Consider the following 20,642-nt stretch of genomic DNA (forward strand, 5'->3'; position numbering starts at 1 on the left):
AGACCAGGCGCGGCACCGAGGGCGTTCGGGGGAGGGAACGCTACGGACTGCTCGCAGCGTGCGCACGCACGCACGCACGCACGCCCTCGGGAAGCGACGAGTCCGGGACGCCCAGCGCGGGCCCGGAGCAGGGGGAAGGGAAGTGCGGCTCGGTCGGCGCGGGTGGAGGGGGGGCGTGAGGCCGCCCTACGGTGGCCGTCGAGGGACGGCGCTACGGCTCCCACGCTAGGCCAAACGCCTCCGGCGGCAGCGCCCGGGAGCCCCTTCACCTGCAGGGCGACCCCAGCCGGGGACGCGTGAACCACGCCCTCAGCCGCCCTGCCAGCACCCCCAGCCGCGCGCCCCAGCACCATGCGGCCGCCCTGCGCACGGAGCCCCGAGGGACAGGGGCACCCGCAGGCCCGGCCCCTAGCACCGCCGGCCGGCCCCGAGGTCCGGGACGCCGGCGCCGCCGCGGAGAGGGCACCAGGTGAGCTGCGGGGGGGGGACCCGGCCTAGGCGGGGGCCGTCTCCAGGGCAACGCGCGGCGCGGGACCCGGAAGTAGCTCCGGCAGGGGCTCTGCAGCCAGGGGGCCCGGCGCGGCGCGGCGCAGGCCCGGTGCTCACGCGGAGTTGGCCGGGGCCCGTCGCGTCTCTGCGGCCCCGAGGAAACAGTCCTGGGTCCATGGGCCGGGCCGAGCGGGCGTCTGCAGAAAGGCAGGGACCCGGATGGAGCCGCGGGCCGCGAGACCCTGCGGGGACACAGCTCCGCCGAGTCGCGTTTGAGTGGCACCGCCATGGCTGGGGTCCCGGCCGGGGCGAGCTCCGGGCCGAGGCCGGCCTTAAATAGGGCCGCTCTGGCCCCTGCACCCCGTGGAGGAGCCGGGCGGAGGGAGAGGGCGAGGCCGGGCCCCTGCGGGCACGGGAGGGTCAGGCGGCCCCGGCCCCTCCCTCCTCCGCCCCGGCCAGGTCCCCACGGCAGGGCCCCAGGCTGAATCTGAAGGCAGGCGAAGCTCTTGGCAACAGTCCCCTGTAATGTTACCAACTTTACTGCTCAGATTTTATTTCCTGACCTTTGAGTTCACTCCGTCTACAGATAATTTAGGCAAGGTATAAACGGCCTTTACTAGGTGAAGCTGGAGAGCCAAATGCCGCGTCTGCTCTTTGCAGCCCAGTCTGTAAGGGCCGCTGCCAGGCCCCGGGCCGACCCCACTGTGCACGCTAGGCCCAGCCCCTTCCCTCCCACAGCTACCCACAAGGGCAGTGCTATTGGCACCCCCATTGGACAGAGCAGGAGCCGTCTTGGGGTCAGGTGACCTGCCCAAAGTCACTGCTAGGGAAGGACAGTGCCAGGGTTCAGGCCCAGCAAGGTGACCCCACGGCCCCCGAGCCGTCCATCTGGCACCCAGCAGGTTGCTGGAGTCACCTGCTCCCGCCGGGCTCGTTTTCGGTTCACCTGCGAGCCCTGGAGTCCCTTTTCCCGGCCCTGTGGTGGCTTCTTGCAGATGCCATTTAAGGGCTTGCATCAGCCCTGGGTCAGGCAGCCACAGAAGACCAGGACAGACTGCCTAAGAGCAGAGTGTGGTCCAGCTAGTGGGGAGCTGCGAGGATCCTGCAGGAAAGAGCCACTCTTGCCCCTTCCCATCCGTTTTGGCATTGACCACCTCCGGGGGCCTCCCCTGGCCACTGTCCCGAAGGCCCCCTTTCCCCAGTGCTGCCCTAGAACAAGCACTTTGGCTTCCCCAGGTGGTGGGCCCCTTGGAAGTATCCTTGGGAGGGTTTGTGGAAAAGAGCCCAGGAGTGCCCGCAGATCCCGCCCTGGACTCCATTTTCCCGTAGTCCTGGTGCTGGAGTTTGTGTCCACTTTCGCCAGCTGATTGCCTGGGGAGGGATCCGCATGGTGTCCTCATACTGACGTGGGTTTTGCGGCTCTCCCCGCAGGCCGACGCCTCCCCCCAGGCTCAGCTGCGGGCTCCCAGGCCTAGGCGCCCATGACCCCTACGCCGACCGCCGCCTGGACACCGCCGCCGCCACTGCGACCTAGCGCCGCCGCCGCCGGGGCCCAATGCCGGTCATGCCCATTCCGCGGCGGGTGCGCTCCTTCCACGGCCCGCACACCACCTGCCTGCATGCGGCCTGCGGGCCCGTGCGCGCCTCCCACCTGGCCCGCACCAAGTACAACAACTTCGACGTGTACATCAAGACGCGCTGGCTGTACGGCTTCATCCGCTTCCTACTCTACTTTAGCTGCAGCCTGTTCACTGCGGCGCTCTGGGGTGCGCTGGCCGCCCTCTTCTGCCTACAGTACCTGGGCGTTCGCGTCCTGCTGCGCTTCCAGCGCAAGCTGTCGGTGCTGCTGCTGCTGCTGGGCCGCCGGCGCGTGGACTTCCGCCTGGTGAACGAGCTGCTCGTCTATGGCATCCACGTCACCATGCTGCTGGTCGGGGGCCTGGGCTGGTGCTTCATGGTCTTCGTGGACATGTGAGGGCCGTGGGTGCGAGCTTGATGTATCGTCCCGGCCTGTGGCTGTGTTCTCTCCATGGGTGGGGTCGGCCAGCGCCTTTCCTTCGCCCATCCCCCAGGCAGTCGCTGCTGCCCGGCGCCCACGGAGAGAAAAGAAAGGGCTGAGACTTCTGTGATGCGGGCGCGGACACCGCCCCTAGGCTGGCTTCCTGGACCCACCCTCCCCGTGTGCACTCTCAGGGGCAGCGCCCACCTGCCGGGGGCTCCTGCTCACACGTCTTCAGGTCGTACTGCGGGGTGGGCCCTCCGTTCCGCCTCTCCGTGGGCCTCTCTCCAGGACCACAGCTGCCAGGGACTTTAGACATCACCCTGGGAGGCCCCTGGACACAGAGGGCTGTGTGCCCAGGAGCAAATCCGGAGGGGGGCCCTCCTGGCTGCACAGCCCCTTCTGCGTGCCCTGGTCCCAGCCCCAGCCAACGGGACACGGAAGGCTCCCCTCCCTGACACACCACACTGCCACAAAGCTGCTTACTCTGCCCTGGGCCGCCTGAGGCCTGGCACTGCCCGCGGACCACCCTGTGTGTGTCATCCTGAGGGGCTGTGTGGGTCCTGAGTCCCCAGCCAGCCTTCAGGGTCCCCTTGGATTGTGTAGATGCAGTCTAGCGGGGGGCCGGAGAAGGGCTCAGGTGGGAGGGGCCTCAGCAGGCTCCCAGCTCAGGGGCTGGCCTGGGGGGAACCCTGGGAGCCAGGGGCTGACTCCAGCAACACTGGCCTGTCTGCCTGTTCTGGGAGGGCTGTGAGGATGTCTTGCAGATGCTCTGGATTTCTGCGGAGGCACCTCCATTCCTTTCTGGCTTTTTTTGCGGGGGAGGGCTTTGGGCCTCTTTCTTTGAGGGAACACCGTCAAAGAAAGCCTGGGAGATCGAGGCTGCAGTGAGCCAGGATGGAAACGCCTGTCCCAAGGGTCCGGAGCAGGCGGCAGAGGCCTCAGTGCGGCAAACACAGCCCCAGAGCCTGTGTGGCACCAGCAGCATCTTAGAGCCCCAGGTATATGCTGAGATCTTATCTCACGCTGTCCTCCAGTGTCTGGGGGGCACAAATGATGGCACAGGGGCAGGTGGGCTGGAGGGGCGCAGATGCCTGTGTTCAGGGAGGGTGGCCACCATGGGCCGAGGTCTCACCCAGGACCCCTTGCTCTGCTCCTCAGCCTTGCAGTCACGGCAGCACTATGGTGGACTGCCCATGGCCGTGTGACTTTGGGGGCAAGTGGGAGGGCGCCCTGAATAATGATTGCAAGGACAACAGGCAGAGGCTACCCTAGAGCAGGACACAGGGTGTAGTACTGACAACCCTAGTATCACCTCAAATCCATGTCCCCACACTCTGGGCATGGGTGGGACTTGTGACCCTGCCCTGTCAGGCGGACCAGTGGCCCAGGAGCCATGAGGACAGTTGTGTGCCACTGGAAGAGAAACTTTGAAAAACCCTAAATCAGGTAGAGAAAGCAAAAAATCTTTGGCCGTAAACCGTGCTCTCTAATTTATCGGCAGCTTCTGTGGATGACCTCTGATGAGCCTGGGCTGCGTCCAGGCCCTGGGCAGGTAGGCGGGAGCTTCCCTGCGTGGGCCTCATTTCTTGCTGCAGAGAATCTTTTGCACTAAGTCACGCTGTTTCCTCAAAGAAGCTTTGTTTTTTTGTTAACGTATTACTCAGAGTCACCCAAGCCCCTTGGCTGAGGGTGAAGGTGGGACGGGAGGCGGGAGGGGGCTGGTGGTGCCGCTCGTGTGGTGTCAACGCTGCAGGGAGTTGTGGCACCTTGGTGCCCTCTGAGCACCTGGCCGCCTGCTGTCCCCGGTGCCTGTGAAATTCGTCATGCGATGACCCACCTGCATTAAACCTATTTTTTTAATGTGTTGATGGAGTGATTGCTTAAAGTTCAATTTGTTTTATTCTGTTTTGAAGGACATAATAATCACCCAGAGCACCATAGAAATCATCTTGTGTAAGATGGGAAAGTTTTCCCAAACACTTGTTGCCACGCTGGGGAAGGAGCCCCTGAGGCCAGGGTTCCCCTTATGGGAAGCTGCCCTGGGGAGGTAGCCTAGCTGACAGGCAAGGATTTGTCAGCAGGGCAGTCACCGGGACACTGCTGTGCAGGCCGGTGGAGGTTGCATTCGGCTGACTGGCCCGTTCAGAGTTTTGTTTTTTTTTTTTCAGATGGAGTTTTGCTCATGTCACCCGGGCTGGAGTGCATTGACACGATCTCAGCTCACTGCAACCTCCATCTCCCGGGTTCAAGTGATTCTTGTGTTTCAGCCTCCCAAGTAGCTGGGATTACAGGCGCCCACCACCACGCCCGGATCATTTTTGTATGTTTAGTAGAGATGGAGTTTCACCATGTTGGCCGGGCTGGTCTTGAACTCCTGACCTCAGGTGATTCACCTGCCTCGGCCTCCCAAAGTGCTGGGATTCCAGGCGTGAGCCCCTCCACCCAGCCTAGTTCAGAGTCTTAAAGCTGGGGTGGTGTTTCCGACGCTGCTGAAAGGAAAGAGGCCTCAGGGCTGTGAGTAAGGACAGCCCGATCCACCTCGGGAAGATGCGCACACACGAAAAAAGGTTGGAAGAAAAATAAAACCAAAGTTCTTATTTATCCAAAAAAACCGTTTGAGGCCAGGTGCAGTGGCTCACGCCTGTAATCCCAGCACTTTGGGAAACCAAGGCAGGAGGATCACTTGAGCCCAGGAGTTCAAGACCAGCCTGGGCAACATAGTGAGACCCCATCTCTACAGAAAATTTTAAAATGAGCTGGCCGTGGTGGTGTGCGCCTACGAGATCGAGGCTGCAGTGAGCCGTGATTGCACCACTGCACTCCAGCCTGGTGACAGAGTGAGACTCTGTCTCAAAAAAAAAAAAAAAGTTTGAAGATCGAGAGACATACTATTCATACTATTGTAGAATCTTTGCTTTGTAAAGGCTTTCTTAGCTTCTGTGAAGGGAGGAAGTTCACGTTTCTCATTTTTTCACTTGCAAAGGCTTCTAACAACGTGAAGATGACAACGATTTCCTCCCAGGCAGTCATTATGGCAAGAAAGTGTCACTTAAAGGGAAACCAGCCGGGTGCAGTGGCTCACACCTGTAATTCCAACATTTTGGGAGGCCAAGGCGGGAGGGTCGCTTGAACCCAGGAGTTCCAGATCAGCCTGGGCAGCGGGGAGACCCCATCTCTACAAAAAAATATTTTTAAATGAGTCAGGTGTAGTGGTGCTCACCTCTAGTTCCAGCTACTCCGGAGGCTGAGTGGGGAGGATTGTTTGAGCCCAGGCCGGGGAGGGGTTGAGGCTACAGTGAACCATGATTTTGTCACTGCTCTCCACCCTCGGTGACAGAGCAAGACCCCTTCTCAAGAAAATGAAGGAAAACTCTGGATTCCATTACGTAACAACCTATCCATTGTAGAGTTTTGTGGAACTGTTTCACCAAACTGCTGGGGTTTTGTTTTTGATGGCAGAGTTTGTGAAATCCTTACAAAAATGTTTGCCCCTGAAAAGCTTAGGAGGGTGACACTTGTTTTACCAAACCTAGGGCTGAAGCTTGGTGTGGAGCACTGCTTCCCAGACCAGGCTTCTGATCCGAAGGTCTGGGGGCTCTGTGTGCCCCACAGGGGGTGCCAGGCCACAGCCGAGTCCTGAGGTGGGCGCAGGGCCTGGATACGCAGCCTTACCTGTGCACACAAAGCCGGGGCAGTTAGCAAACGGGCCGTCTGAGGCTCGGCCTGGGAGAGCGGCCTGGTCTTGTTGCTTTGCCAGGTGTGGGCGAAGGTGGCTATGCCCTTGACTGTGGTCACACCCAGCCACGCACCACACCAGAGAGGCTGCACAAGGGCTCCTGCCTTCCCTGGGGGCTTCCCTGGCCCTCCCCGCCCGGCTTCACTCTGGTTTTCAGTGGATTTGGCATGTTTTCTGCTGTTCCCTGCCTGGGCCATCTCCATCTGATAGAACTCCCCGCGACAGTGGCAACGCCTCATCCACACTGTTGTGTACAGGAGCCACCAGCCCATGGGACCACTGAGTACAGGGACAGACGCCACCGTGAACACTGAATGTCTCATCAGACCCAAGGAAGCAGTTCCCACAGAAGGAGCCACTCATAGCTGGATTTTAACAAGGGCTTTTTTTTTTTTTCTTTCCGTTTTTCCATTTTTTAATTTTTTTCAGAGATGGGGGTCTCGCTCTGTTGCCAAAGCTGCAGTGGCCACAGTCACGGCTCACTGCAGCCTCGACCTCCTAGGCTCAGGCCATTCCCCGGGCAGAGGCATGTCACAGGCTCCAAGAGCCAAGGAGCTTCCCCATGGCCACAGTGTGTGCCTTGCGGGAGCCCCGCTAACCCGGCTCCTCTGGGGGGGCTGAAGAGCCCTGTGGGGGATCTGAGGGGCGGTGGAGCTGCTTACGACCGCTCCCCAGCAGACCTGCCATCCTCGGGCCGTATTAACCAGGCGTTTCCCCTGTTTGACAGGTTCTGTTTTCAAAGTTGTTCTCCCCTTGAGGTCCCAGATGACCAGCTGAGCTGTGCAAGGGCCACGGCTCCAAGGAAGGCCGGAGCTACTTGGAGGTTGTCCCCAGGCCCTTTGTCCACAGTGACAGACACCCAGACCAGACCATGCTGCAGTGACTGGTAAGGGTGCCACCCAGAGAGGGATCTCCAGGGACCGCCGATGGTGCTGTATGTCTGGGGCTGTCTGTCTTGGGCCGCCTGGGCCCTCCCAGCAGCAGCTGTGTTTCTGCTGGGTCGGGAGACATGCCAGGACCACTGCTGGGGGACCAGCGCATTCCACGGACACGTCACATTTAGAGCAGCCTGATTTGCTGGTGGTGGGCTCCACATGTCTGAAAACACAGGAGTGACCTGCAGGCCTGGAGGCTTCCAGAAGCTTCCAGCAGTGGTGAGGAGTCGAGGACTGGGAAGGTGTTGAGACAGAACCTAAGCATGTGGCTGCTGCGGCTTCCTGCAGAGATCTCAGGCAGCGCGCAGCCGCTTCGGAGGGAGTTGGGAGCTGGTTAGGAGACAGGATCCATCCTTACGAGGCGGCTGGTCCATACAGCGGCTCCCCTCCCGCTGCAGGTGGCCTCGGTTGCCTGCGAAGGAGGGAAGTGGCCCCAGGGACTCAGGGTGGCGGCCAGACCTGTGTGAGCTGGGAAGGACAGGTGTGGGCAGGGAGGGCCGCTGGCTGCTCCTGGGGACGGTGGGAAGTGGAGGTAGCTGCAGACCGGCCTGGAGGTCAGGAACGTGCTGGGAAGGTTCTGGAATCAGAGCTGCCCGGCGCTGGCTGGATGAGAGGCCCCCAGTGACCGCAGTGGGTTTGGGAGTGAGGAGCCTGGCACCAGAGGTCAGTGTTCAGCCTGGGGGATGGGGGAGGGTGGGCGGCCCTGGACCAATCCCTGAGCCTGGACCACGGAGAAGGTCTCCAGCCCAAGGCAGGGGCGAAGCTGAGGGGGAGCTGGGCGGGCCGGGGAGGGAGGAATCAGAGGGGCTCTGGGGAGGGCGGCCCCTGGGTGGAGACGGGTGGGAGGGAGGCCTGGAGGTGGGGAGCGGCTCCATCTCGGGCTGAACAGAGTGCTGAGTCAGGAAGTCACAGCCGGGCGCGGGGTGTGCAGGAAGCCACCAAAGCCAGCCCCGGGCTGTTGACTTAGTGGGGTCTGATTTTCAGTCTGTGCCTGGCCCGGGGGGATTGTGCCGAGTGGCTCCCAGAGCCCCCCTTTCCCCGTCGTCCACCACACGGGGACACCAGCTTGGGCACCAGACCGGGGGTCTCTCTTGCTGAAAAGCGGAATCCAAGCTGAGGAGCCAGCAGAGGGCAGGCAATGGCTGGAAGGGGGTGGTGCTGGGGATTTCAAGATCTAAGATGCTCGGTCAAGATGGGCCACGTGCTGTCCCATCCCCAGTACAGGGTAGACCAGGTGGCCTCGGAAGGCTGCCCCGTCAGAGCCCCCGTCTGCAGCCTCCACAGGCAAAACCACCCCAAACGCACACACACGGGAATGTCCTCCACCTCCCGCCCCTCCCCAGGGGGCAGGACAGGACAGCAGGGGCTGAGGGGGAAGGTGCCCGGCTCCAGACACAGCCCCCAGCAGGAAGGACGGCAGGGCCAAGCGCGGCCCCCACTCCAGACCAGAGCATGACTGCCCCGGTGCCGCTGCGTCGATGGTGATATTGATGCTCCGTGACCTTGGAAGGGCCTGTCCCCTCCAGCGTGCGATCGGAGGAGGGCGCGGGCCCTGGCAGTGCTGTGAGTGCTGATTCAGCGTTTTCTGGGGGAGACAAACGTGCTTCGATCTGCAGAGGCCAGTGCGTTTCTCTTCTTCCTTATGGGTCTCCTTTGGAAAGGGCCCCTCTCTGCCCAGGCCCTCCCTGCAGGCCTCCGCTCATGCCCTCGGAGGCGGGGGCTGCCCTGCACCCAGCCCCGGTGAGCCGCACTTCCCATGCAGCAGGCTGCAGAGGCCGCAGTCCAGAAACACCCCCCACCCCACCGCCTGGCGCGCCTCCTGACAGTTCCCAAAAGAGAGAGCGCCCCGCCGCACCAGCATCCTTGCCCAGGCGGGGCCGTCCGGGTGCAGCTGATTCAGCGGCTCCTGGCCCGGCGCCCCTCCCCCAGCCCAGCTGGGCAGCGTGCCCGGGCATGCCGGCAGCTGTGTCACACGGGCTCTGGCAGGGCTGCTGTGGCTCGAGGTGTGTGGCCCGCACTGCGCCTGGGGGCGGGGTTGCAGGCTGCTGCGGCGGGCGGGCTGCCAGGTGCCCCCTCCCTGCGGGGCCGCTCCCCTTCCGTGCAGTCCTTGTATGGCCTCCTGCAGAGGAGAGGCCCCGTGGGAGGCCGAAGGCAGAGCTGGGTCTTGGTGCTCCTGGGCTACCGTCAGCCCCCAGGAAATAATCACATCCCGAAGCCCCGTCAGCGGATCCACCGCCACATCCAGAGTCTCCCCATAGCCCGGGTCGGGGCCGCGTTCCTCCATCTCAGGCCAGCCCTGCTGGGGCCACCTGCCGTCCTGACCTGGGCGGAGACTGGAAGGGGCAGGTGGGGCGGGGCCCCAGAGTCCTACCCGACTAATGGGGACAGCCAGAGCCAAGGGGCTCTCAGGGCAGCAGGAGGGCCGTGCAGGGGTGAGCCACAGCCCCCAGGGCCCCTCCTGCCAGCTTCGCTGCGCCCATGAGCTTGGGTTTGCCTCTAGCTGAGGGCATGGGGCAGGCCTGGGGAGCCGGTAGGCGCTGACCCAGCGGTGACCCAGCCCCAGGGCCCAGGGGAGGAGGGTGCCAGCTCTATTTGGGAAGTGGGCTTTGTAAAGGGGCTTGGTTAATTTATGCTAGGACCTTGGTGTCCCCGCCCTGTGAGGGCTGTGGGCGTGGGGTAAATGCAGGGCGGGGAGGGGAGAGGGGTCGGGGCTGAGCAGGAGAAGCAGGGGCAGGATCGGTGAGGAAGAGGGGCAGTTGGTCGAGGTTGGGTCAGGTAAGGACACGGTGGTAGGCAAAGGCCAGGGGGCAGGTGGGGTGCCTGGGAGGTCCGTGGTCAGAGGACGGGTGCTGGTGGGGCCTGGAGATGGCGGTGCTGCCTCCACCCTCCTGAGCCTGGAGGCCTGACAATTGCATCCGAAAAATCCTCAGCCACCATCGTGTCAGCAGCACGTTGACCATGGCTCACGACATGGGGACGGGCATTCTCGCCGCTTCCTCAGAATATTAATGACCGTCCCAGCAGAATGCTGTATGAATATTCATATGGAGCTCAATCAAGCCTGGGCTGGCGGATGGCACAGGGAGAGGCGCCGTGACGGGCTGTGCCCGGGTCCCAGTGGGCACACCTTGGCAGGGTGTGGCCGTAAGTCGCCGCCAGCTCCAGCCAGGATCTGCCTCCCTCGGGATGGGACAGGCCTGGGCCTGTTGTATGGCCACAGGCAGAAGAGGCCGATGAGTGACATGACATCACCACTTAGTGACTGCCCTCGTCCTGGGAGCCCAGATGCTGGGGCGGGGCTCCTTCCTGAAAGACCCAGAGAAGTTCATCTCAGGTTTAACGGGGGCACTGCTGCCTCAGAAGCCAGGCAGTGGGTGGTGAGGTCCCTGTCCTCACTGGGGTCTGCAGCCGAGGAGGTCTGGCCACCGAGGCCCAGGCCAGGCACGGGGATGCTGGGTGGCCATGGCCAGTCCTCCCGGGAGCCCCTAGCACCTTGGGCCTGCCCCCAGCTCTCATGCCAGGAGAGGTTTTTTCCCACTCCGGTGGCCGACGCCCTGGTGAAGGGATTCGCAGAACGGGAGCACGTGGATTTCCAGTTCTTCCCAGCGGGCGCACGTAGGCCGGCACCCTCTCTCTCGTCTTTGGGCAAAACTCGAGTGCTGCTAGACCCTTGGCCCTGCTCACTGCGCTGGGCCGCGCTGCACCCATTTCCTCCCAGCAAGGGCGGTCCCTGGACTCCTCTGACCTGAACTGCTTCCGAGTTTGCTTCTCAGAACCAAGAGGGGCTGGCTCTGCGCCCTGCCTACCTGTCCAGGGGTGGGGGCTGCCCTTTGAAGCTATCAATCTGGGTTTTAAGTGTGGATTCATTATTGACAACACCATGACATTATGCTGACATGAATTATTTGTATGTTTTTCAAATTGTGCTGTGATAACCCTGGCTGTCTTCCTGCTCCCATAGTGGATAAAAGCGTCCGAAAGAATGCCGCCATCTCTCTTCTCCCCACAGCCTGGAGCTGGGCCAACCGGAACTCAGCCACCACCTGTGCTCAGTGCAGCCTGGTTTGACCCCCACCCTCCTCCACCTGGCTGGGGTGCGTGCCTGGTACATGGATGTGTGCACGTATGTGCGTGTGGGTGTGTGGCATTTGTGTGCCCGAGTGTTTTCTGCTGTCGTGTCTCACGTCCTGGCTCTGCCGCCCTCCACATCCATGGCTCCTTCCCGTGCTCCCTCAGATGGTCCCCCAAAGAACGGAGGGACTCCGGCCCCTTGAGGAACAGGGAAGCCCCTGCCTGGGTAGCCACTGGCAGGTGAGTCCTGTGTTCCTGCCGAGAAAAAGTCTGCTTTCAAACGCGGATGGGCAAGCACTCCCTTTGCGGTCGCCGCACTTGGGGTCGCCGGTTGCTGGGCTGATTGGCAGGAAGAGGTGCGGCTCCCCAGCCCCTCGTGGGGCTGTGCAGCCATCTGCCCCTCTCCAGGCCCAGCTCTTCCTGTGAGATAAGGGGGCGGGAACCCAGGGAGGCTGGGCCTACAGCCTGCAGTGGGGTGAGGCGCTGGACTAGCTGTTCTCAGGTCACCCCCAGGGAAAGCCCTAGGCCCGCATTCTGTCCCCAGGTGGGAAGTTCAGGGAGAAGGAACCAGGGCTGGGGCTGGACTCAGGGCAGGGGGCGGGGGGGCAGGGCTCACGATGTCACCTGTGGCACAGCTGCTGCAGTGGGCCAGGGAGCTCCAGATTCCCTGGGTCACCGTCTTACCAGGGCCTGGGTTGGGGCCTGGGTTGGGGCCATGGGATCGCAGAAGCAGCACTGGAGGCTGGTGCCCTGTTCCTTCCACCAAAACTGGGCAGACCCTCTCCTCAAGGGAAGGTGCCGGGGGCTGGCTGCAGGCCCTGCCTGAGGCAGATCTGATGACCTTGGGCCAGGAAGACAAGGCCATTTGTGGCCCAAACCCTTTCCTGGGGCTTATTCTCAAGGATGTATCCTGGTGGGGGGTGTCTCCAGGGGTCGGTCTGTAGAAGGATGCTAGACCCTCTCTGGGAGCTCCTAGCCTAACACGAACAAACAAAAGAACAGCTTGCTGCCCCACGGGTTCCTGGGGCTGGGTGCAGAGCAAGCCTTCACATTCACTTTCTGAATGACTGTGCCAAGGGCCAGCTGTGGCCCCCACGAGTACGTCTTCCGGGCAGGATGTCCCTCGAGAGCTGTGCTTGCCTCTCACCAACTTACCACTAACCCCACTCCCAGGCGGGGCACGGTGGCTCACACCTGTAATCCCAGCACTTTGGGAGGCCGAGGTGGGCGGATCACTTGAGGTCCGGAGTTCGAGACCAGCCTGGCCAACGTGGTGAAACCCCGACTCTACTAAAAATACAAAAATTAGCCGGGCGTGGTGGCAGGCGCCTGTAATCCCAGCTACTCGGGAGGGTGAGGCAGGAGAATCGCTTGAATCTGGGAGGTGGAGGTTGCAGTGAGCCGAGATCTCACCACTGCATTCCAGCCCGGGGGACAGAGCAAGACTCCATCTCAAAAACAAACAAACAAACAAAAAAGCCAACTACCCCCCAGCCCCCCCCCAACACAGCCCGGAAAAGCAGCCCTGCTGTTTGGAATCTGACCCCTTAAAGTCCTTCTGTCTGTCCTACCTGGGAGCCTCTAGCTGCTGCCAAAGGCTTTCCCAAGCCCAGCTCTCACATGTATCCTGCAAAGGACAGTGGCTGTCCCCTGAGCCTGACTTGGCCAAGGGGCTCTGCAGTGCCTCCCGGGAGGAGGTGAGTCACTGCAGCCGCCTGACCCTCAGCCTTCTCTGGAGCAGGAGGCAGCAGCTGCTTTACAGCTGCATAAAACATTAGAGGGAAATTTAGGACAAAAGAGGAAGACGATTAGAGCATCCAATTTAAACCTAGGGAGGGCATACGGAACCCAAAACGGCACTGCCCTAATTCAGGAGCAGAGGGAGGCACGGGCTCTGCAACTGCTGACAAGAACCAAAATACTCACCCAGTTTTCTTCTGCAAAAGAGACCCAAAGTTGCCTGACAAGACGCCCACAGATGTCCCAGGCCCCGCGGGAGCCGACCTCCTCCCCAGGGGATGATGCAGCCCGCTCCGTGCCCATGCCAGCTGGCCCAGGGCACAGCAGATGCCCCAGGTCACCATCCTTCCAGGGACCTGGCTCAGAGCCATGGGATGTTCTGTTCTTTCCGCCAAGACTCTGTGGGCACCGCTGTGGCAGGCCAGAGCAAGGCTGAGAAGTGGCCGGGAAGGAGCCACATCCAACTGTGCAGGCAGCTCCCCCCAGCTCCCTCCCTGCTCTCTGCTCTCCCTGGACCAACTGGCCCAGCCTAAGGCCGTGCAGGGCCTGGACAGCAGGGTCTGACCCCAGCCTTCCTGGGCCTGGGTCACAACACTCTTGCTTTCGGGTCAGCATCTGCAATGGTGCTTCCTCCTGGGGACAGGGGTGTGGCCCCCTTGGCTGGTCAACTCTGCTGTGCCCCTTGGCTCTTGCTGTCCACTGGAGAAGATGGTCCCAGGGAAGCAGAGGCTGCCCAGAGACGGGGGCTTTCCGTGTGGGGCTTTCGGTATGGGGCCAGATGAGCAGGTCTCTATCTCCAGACCAGCCTTCAGCAACTTCCAGCTGCGAGATGCGGGCACCCAGTCCTCACTTTAACCACAGGACCACAGAGACGAGGGGAAAAGCAAAACAAGGGAGGCCAATGGTTTGGGGACCCTGGCTCTGCCCTCAGGAGCACACTGGGCCTGCCTGCCGGGTTGGTCTGTAAGCCAGTGAGCACTCCCCTCCCACCCCACCATGCACCCAGCATCTGAGCTGCCAGGGTCCCCTTTGACCCCCGCAGTGCAGGTGTGCTGGCACCATCGGCCAGATCCACTGTACTGGGGCCTGGCTTAGCCTCTAGTGGAGTGGGGTCTACCAAATGACAATAGGCCAGGGCCGGAGAAACTGAGGAAAGTGAGACCCTCTCAGTGGGGCAGAGCTGCAGGCCCACCCAGATGCTGCTTTCTTGGGGGAATTTAGGAATCTCTGAAGCAAATGCATGCTTCAGTTACAGAGTAGTGCTCGAGCACATTAGCAGGACTTGAAATGGACAGGCATTCCTGCCCTGGTCCTGGTAAGGTGAATTAGCATAATAAAAGCAAATGTGCTCTGCCCAGGGTTTTTGGAAGTGAGGTGGTTTATGTGATCTTCAGCTGCCTGTTCCGTCCTTCAGCTTGTATGTAAGAAGCACCAGGAAACACCCTCCCCCATGGACACTAAAGCAGGGGCCGTTCTGTCACGGAGCAGCCACCTCCAGATGGCTGTGCACCTGCACACCTGCTGGCACGCCCTGCCCGGAGCCAGGTGAGCTCTCTACCTGGAGAAGCCCTGGGCTTGCATGGGCAGGCTGCAGGGGTGGAGGGGGGGGCAAGCTGCAGGGTGGGGTGGGACACCAGTGCTCACTCTCTCCTGAGATCACATTCCTGGGCATCAGGCACGAAGGTCACAGAAACGGGCAGTGTTTGGCTGCACTTGCTGGGGGCTCAGGGGCTGCTCCAGCAGCAGCAGGGCAGTGCGCCGAGCCCAGCGTCCGGGCAGGCGGTCAGCAGGGTGGCTTCCTGGCCCATCATTACTAGGGAATTGAAGCCCAAGTCCCTGGCGACGCCCCACTTCCCCATCCCTCCACTGCACAGAGGCACTCCGGATTGCTCTGGGGTGCATTCCTGGGACCTTGGCCTCCCCTCCAGCCCTTCCGAGTTCCCTGAACCCCAGCAGACACACGGCCATGAGGCTGGCTGGCGGGAGGCCAGGGGTGCAGCGTGGACACCTCAGGGACTCCTCCCCGCCCCGGAGGCCCCTATGCACGGGGTGTGGGGGCGGCATTCATCCCACTGGGGTGCGCCAGGGTGGACAGGTGGAGTGTGGCCTGACTGTGGGCACCTGGAGGAAAGGGCTCTGCTGGCACCTGTGCTGCACCGGCTGCACCCCCGGCCCGGAGGGGCCCCACGTGCCATGTCCCTCTTCTCATGGTGGGGACCTTCCCGCCACCTCCGCCGCCCTGGGATGCTCTTCTCCCTCACTCACCCTCACACCATGGGACCTTCGGATGACCAAGAGCCTCCCTTTCCTCCCAGGGCCAGATCCTGAGCCAGTTCCACAGGCACCAGCAGGTCCCAGGACCTGCAGCTTGGAGCAGAGGATGGGCTGGGCTCAGGGGCTGCCCCCAGATTCCATCGTGGACTCCAGCCTGCACACGGGTCGCCTGCGATTCGGATTCAGCAGGTCTGGCCCCGGGACCTTGTGATTCCAATGGTTCCACCTCTCTTAGAGGCAGCTGCTCTGCCCTGGGGGTCTCGAGGGACGGAGGGTAGGCAGAGCATCCAGGAGGCACGAAAGCCCAGGAGAGCAGCGAGGCTCCAGAGCCACTGGAAGAAGGTAGAGGAGGGGGAGGCAGCTGTGGCCAGACGCTAGAGATTAAGACAGGACCAGGGTCCGGCGCGGTGGCTCACGCCTGTAATCCCAGCACTTTGGGAGGCCGAGGCAGGCGGATCACGAGGTCAGGAGATCAAGACCATCCTGGCTAACACGGTGAAACCCCGTCTCTACTAAAAATACAAAAAAATGGCCGGGCGCGGTGGCTCAGCCTGTAATCCCAGCACTTTGGGAGGCTGAGGTGGGCGGATCACAAGGTCAGGAGATAGAGATCATCCTCTGAATGGCGAAACCCCGTCTCTACTAAAAATAAAAATAAAAATAATTAGCCGGGCGTGGTGGTGGGCGCCTGTGGTCCCAGCTACTTGGGAGACTAAGGCAGGAGAATGCCATGAACCCGGGAGGCGGAGCTTGCAGTGAGTCGAGATCGCGTCACTGCACTCCAGCCTGGGTGACAGAGCGAGACTCCGTCTCAAAAAAAAAAAAAAAAGCCTGGACCAGGAACTGGGGGCGGATTTGGAGCAAATGTTACTCCAAGTGACCTCCAGACCCTAGTGACCTTGTCCAGCCATAGAGACCATCCCTGCATCATTGACCCCAGCCCAGTCTGGCCCTCACTCCCTGGACACTTGAGAATCCAGCAGCAACTGCCTGTCCCTACTTGGGTGGCCACAGCAGGCCATTCGTCTCGATCTTCCCTATCCCAGGACATGGCGTGGCCTTCACGGGCCCACCTGCCCGGCCTCAGTCCGAACGCTTCCCACCTCCCCTTCCCTCCCAGCCCTCCTCATTCCTCCGGGTTCCACCTTCACAGCCCCTCCACCGCCACCCCCACCCTCACTGGACCCCAGGGAGGGAACCCAGCAGGTCTCATAGAGCCCTCTCCCCGGCAGCCAGACCTCAGAGGCTCCCCTCCAGCCGCTAGCTCCAACGAGGCGGAGTCCTGGCCCAGGCTCTTCCTTCGCCACCTCTGCCTCCTCCATGGCAGACCTGGATTTCTTTTTTAACCAGCCTGCCACCCCTGCTACTAGAACAGGAGCCCCAGATGAGCAGGGGCCAGTGACTTGTTCTCAAAGGGGCCAAATGCCTTCCTGGTCACTCCTGGGAGTCAGGGGTGCCGGCCCGCCCACGTAGCCCAGAGGGACGGAGGGCCTCACCTGCAGCCCTGCTGGCCACTTTCCCTCTGGGCCAGCTGGACCCCAAATCTGGCCCTTCGGGGAACCCACAGAGGCCTCTGCTGTGTCTACCGGGTTCCTGGCTCCTCCAGCAAATTGTGCCTCCTCGTCCGGGGTGTGGGGGGATGTAAGTTCAGCCGCATCAAGGGCCCTGAGGAGGGAGCCTCGTGCTGGGAGAGCCACCGGAGCTCAGAGACAGCTTCCCTGAAGTCCCGAGTTGGGCCCTGGGGATGTGCTGGAGCTCACCTGCTGCTGCAGGGAGATGGGGGTCCTGGCAGAGGAGCTGCGGGTGCAAAGGCCCTGTGTCTGTCAGCGGGTGCAAAGGTCCTGTGTCAGCAGCTCAGGGAGAGCCCAGTGTACTGCAAGAGACAGCGTGGGTGGGGGGACCAAGGCTGAGGAGTGGGCGAGATCAGCAGCTCAGGCTGGGAGGGACATCTCTGAGCACAGAGGGACAGTTTCACTACAGGGCAAACGGGGTCCTTCTGGCCTCCTGGAGCTAGTCCTGTCCCCTCCACACAGCCCAGTGCCTGGTATGGACACAGGCCTCAAAGGGTCAGCCCAGCAGGCAGAGGCGGGAGCTGCTGGGATCAGCACGCTGGGCTTCGTGGTGGTCACAGCAGGGACACCCAAAAGAGCCGCCAGGATGGCAAGTGTCCCTGGCATCTGAGGCCCATAGAAGTGCCCTTTGCCCAGCAGGATCGTAGACAGGATGGGGACCCCCCAAGGGGTGGAGGGCCCAGGGCAGTCTGGCCCAGGCTTTGAACCCATTCACTAGAATAACCGTCCTAAAGAAAGAAATGGCAGTGGGGGAGTGACCAGGGGCCCGAGCCAGCTCTGCGGGAGATGTAGGGCCTTGCAGAGTCACGAACACCTGCCTGCATCTCCCATTGTCCTGCAGGTGGGCGGAGCCGCACCCAGTGCAGCCGGTGGTGGGGGCGGGGCCAGCTGGGCTTGGTCTTGCAAACTGCACATCTTCTAGGAACTGGCTCCAGAACCAAAGCGGAGGTGGTTTTCCCCGGAGCTGCCTCAGGACCCCGAGGGGGTGGTGTTCAAGGTGGACTCCCCGGGGGCCTGCCAAGGCCTGATGTTCTGAGTGGGGCTTTGGCTGGAGTGTGGCCTCAGTCCCTGGGTGGACAGGTGGGTGAGGCCCTGTGCAGTGTCCTGGGCCATTCTGCTGTGCACAGCTCTCGTCCCCTGGGCTCTGGGGCCCCCTGGCCCCTCACTCTCTTCCAGGACTCAGCAGGCACCACCCTGGGCTCCTGGGTTGACTTCCTACGGTAGGAGGAGGCTGCCCCCTGGAGCAGCCTGGGGGCTACAGGATTGGGAAAGTTTTAGTAAAAAAAAGGGGCAGTAGGCTCAATTTGAACCCCACGCTGGAGGTACCAGCCAAAACCCCAACTGCAGAAACACAGGGCCTGGCTTCTACTCCAAGTATGGGGGCTGCACCCAGGGCCCAGGGTGAGGCTGGTGGGCCCAGCTTAGCCCCCAGTCGCAAGGGCCAGCTCAGCTGCTCCGCTCTCGGCCCCCTCAGGCTGGCACAGAGTGGGGCCCTGACAAGGGGCCCTGTGGGAGCAGCCGGGGCTTTCCTGGAGCCTCTCTCTAGGGTGGATGGGAGCGAAATCGACACACTGATATGTAACCATGGATTATGACGGAAGAAAGGAGCGAGCACTCAGAAAACAAAAAGGGGGCCTCGCGCAGGGCATGGAGGCGGCGCTGCTGGTAAAATCCTGAGCACTGGGAAGCAGGGGAGACAGCCCCGCGGGGACGAAGGCTGCTTGGGAGCTGGGCGTGGCGGACGCACAGCCCCGGGAATGTGCTAAATGCCACGGAGTTGTTCAGTTGATAGTGGTTGCTGTCAGTTAGGTGAATCTCACCTCGATTTAAAAAAAAAGGCAAAAAAAAAAAAAAAAAAAAAGAAGGAAAGAGCCCACCCCAAGTCAGTCTCTGCCTTTCTGGTCTGGAGTCCATGGCCCTGGGCCTGTCCCCGCCGCCCCGCACGCCCCCCTCCCTACCGCCACCAACCCACACCCCCCCCCCACCGGCCGACTCGCACACACCCCCGCACCGCCCCGCACAAACACCCACCCCGCCGCCCCACACACAACCCCCCCGCCGACCCGTACACACGCCCCGGCCGCCCCGCGCACCCACCCTGCCGCCGCCCCACACAAACACCCCCGCCACCCCGCACACACGCCCCCACCGCCCCGCACACCACCCCCCCCCACCCGCCGCCCTGCACACACACCCCCGCTCTTCATCACCTCTGCCACATCTTCCCTGTGCTGCCTGCTGGACCACAAGCCCTCTGAGGCCAGGTGTTGGGGCAGCTTCACAGGACAGGGCCCCCTTGGGTGGAGGTGAGGGTGCAGGCCCTGGCATGCTCGGCTTCCTGTCACCCCCCGACCCCTGAGGGTCCCCCACTCCCTCGTTTCCTCCTCAGCCCATCCGTCGAGTAGGATCAGCCTTCTCTGGCTGTCTCACTGGGCACATGTGTCTTCACGGGGCCTTTATCATCTGCTGCACATAAGCTACAAGGCCAGGGGCCTGGCCACGTCTTCTCTGTTGGGACTGGGGTGTCTGTGGGGGACCACGGAGGCTCCCAGTGAACAGGAAAGTCCTCCCCCACCGGCAAGCCCTGCCCCAGGAAGGCAGAGGACCGGACTGAAATCAGATGGTTTCTCTTGCCCCCCGTGAACTGCTCTTCAGACAATGAAAGCGGCTTCCTCCCGAGACAGCGGCACCACTGGCCGTTTCACCAAAGGCTGTTCTGCACCTCTCTTCTGTGTTGACAGGCGAGACGCAAGCGAGAGAGTGAGCAGAGAAGCCCTCTGGCTGTCCTCCTGCCGCAGGGGTGCAGGGGCGCACTCTGGCTCTGGGGAGCTGTCCCGGAAGCACAGCCGAGAAAGCCTGTGCTGGGCTGGTGAGAGGCTCCAGGTCCTCCTGGGGTCTTCTCAGCCCAACAGCCCTGGCCAAGGGCTGACCCGAACAGCAGCACCAGGGAGACACCTGAGGCCCCCCGCCTGCTACTTCCCTTTCTGCTGACCGAGCTCCCAGGATACTCTGAGGACCGGGAAGAGGCATCAGAACTCAGGCAGGTGTGGGAGAGGGGGCACGGCATCCCCCAGCAACTCCAGGAAACAGGGTGGAGACAGATGGAGCCTAGGCTCCAATTCTGAGACTCCTCAGGGCACCTGCTGTGTGCCAGGCACCACACTGAGCCAGTGATGAGACAGTGGACAAAGCGGGAGACCATGCCGATGGAAGCCAAGGGCGGACCAGTGTCAGGATGGGGTCCGGGTACCCGCTGCCGATGGCCATGTGGCTCTTTCATAAGGAAGGGTCAGGAAAGGCTTCCTGAGCCAGGGATATTGGGGTGGAGACTCAAAGAAAGTGACAGAGCAAGCCTTGGAGACACAGGGGCAGAAGGTTCAGGCAGTGGGAACAGCGGGTGCAAGGGCCCTGGGGCAGAAGGTGCAGCAGAAGCCAGCCTCGCTACAGCTGAGCAGGCACTGGCGTGGGCAAGGGTACCACGGGGGTGGGATGTGGGGTGGGGAAGGATGTGGGGCAGGGGTGGGGTGGGGTATGAGGCGGGGGTGGGGAGCTGGGTCCTGGTCACCCAATCACCCGGGCTTGTGCTCTGAGCAAGAAGTACCTTGGGGAGCTCTTGGGGGTTCTGAGCGGGAGGGGGGGTAATCCAACAGGTTTAGACGCAGCCCTGTGCTGCTGTGTTGTGACAGGCTGGGGCAGGGCTGGAGGGGAGGCTAGAGACCGGGGTGGGGAAGGGGGCTGTGGCAATCACTGGAGAACAGGGCAGTTGTGGACCAGGAGGGTGGCTCCGACATGACTTTAACACAGAGCTGTTAGGATGGGCACAG

At 62.1% G+C, this 20,642-nt stretch overlaps 1 protein-coding gene and 1 long non-coding RNA gene across 5 annotated transcripts; both read left to right on the forward strand.

The window, feature by feature from the left end:
* On the forward strand, positions 1–11,145 carry TMEM250 (transmembrane protein 250). 4 transcript variants are annotated; one of them, XR_008537207.2, is made up of 4 exons: positions 9–469; positions 1,921–3,489; positions 3,993–4,043; positions 6,955–11,145. XR_008537207.2 is itself a non-coding variant. In XM_016962085.3 (2 exons), the coding sequence occupies exon 2, from the start codon at positions 2,045–2,047 to the stop codon at positions 2,462–2,464; it is 420 nt and encodes a 139-aa protein (XP_016817574.1). In that variant the 5' UTR covers positions 1–469; positions 1,921–2,044; the 3' UTR covers positions 2,465–4,356. The 4 variants fall into 4 exon arrangements, 2 of the variants coding, with proteins under 2 accessions (XP_016817574.1, XP_016817575.1); XR_001721093.3 differs by lacking the exon at positions 6,955–11,145 and having other exon boundaries at positions 3,993–4,356; XM_016962085.3 differs by lacking the exon at positions 6,955–11,145 and having other exon boundaries at positions 1–469; positions 1,921–4,356.
* Positions 11,146–11,823: 678 nt separating this feature from the next.
* On the forward strand, positions 11,824–18,682 carry LOC134807621 (uncharacterized). The gene is made up of 2 exons (XR_010148542.1): positions 11,824–14,518; positions 15,289–18,682. It is a non-coding gene; the product is annotated as an uncharacterized LOC134807621 (long non-coding RNA).
* The last annotated feature ends 1,960 nt before the right edge of the window (positions 18,683–20,642 follow it).

Source organism: Pan troglodytes, chromosome 11, assembly GCF_028858775.2.
Source record: "Pan troglodytes isolate AG18354 chromosome 11, NHGRI_mPanTro3-v2.0_pri, whole genome shotgun sequence".
Lineage (NCBI taxonomy): Eukaryota > Metazoa > Chordata > Mammalia > Primates > Hominidae > Pan > Pan troglodytes.

Excerpts from the sequence above, each read along its gene's own strand:
- TMEM250 (XM_016962085.3), top strand. The coding sequence starts at position 2,045 with ATGCCGGTCATGCCCATTCCGCGGCGGGTGCGCTCCTTCCACGGCCCG.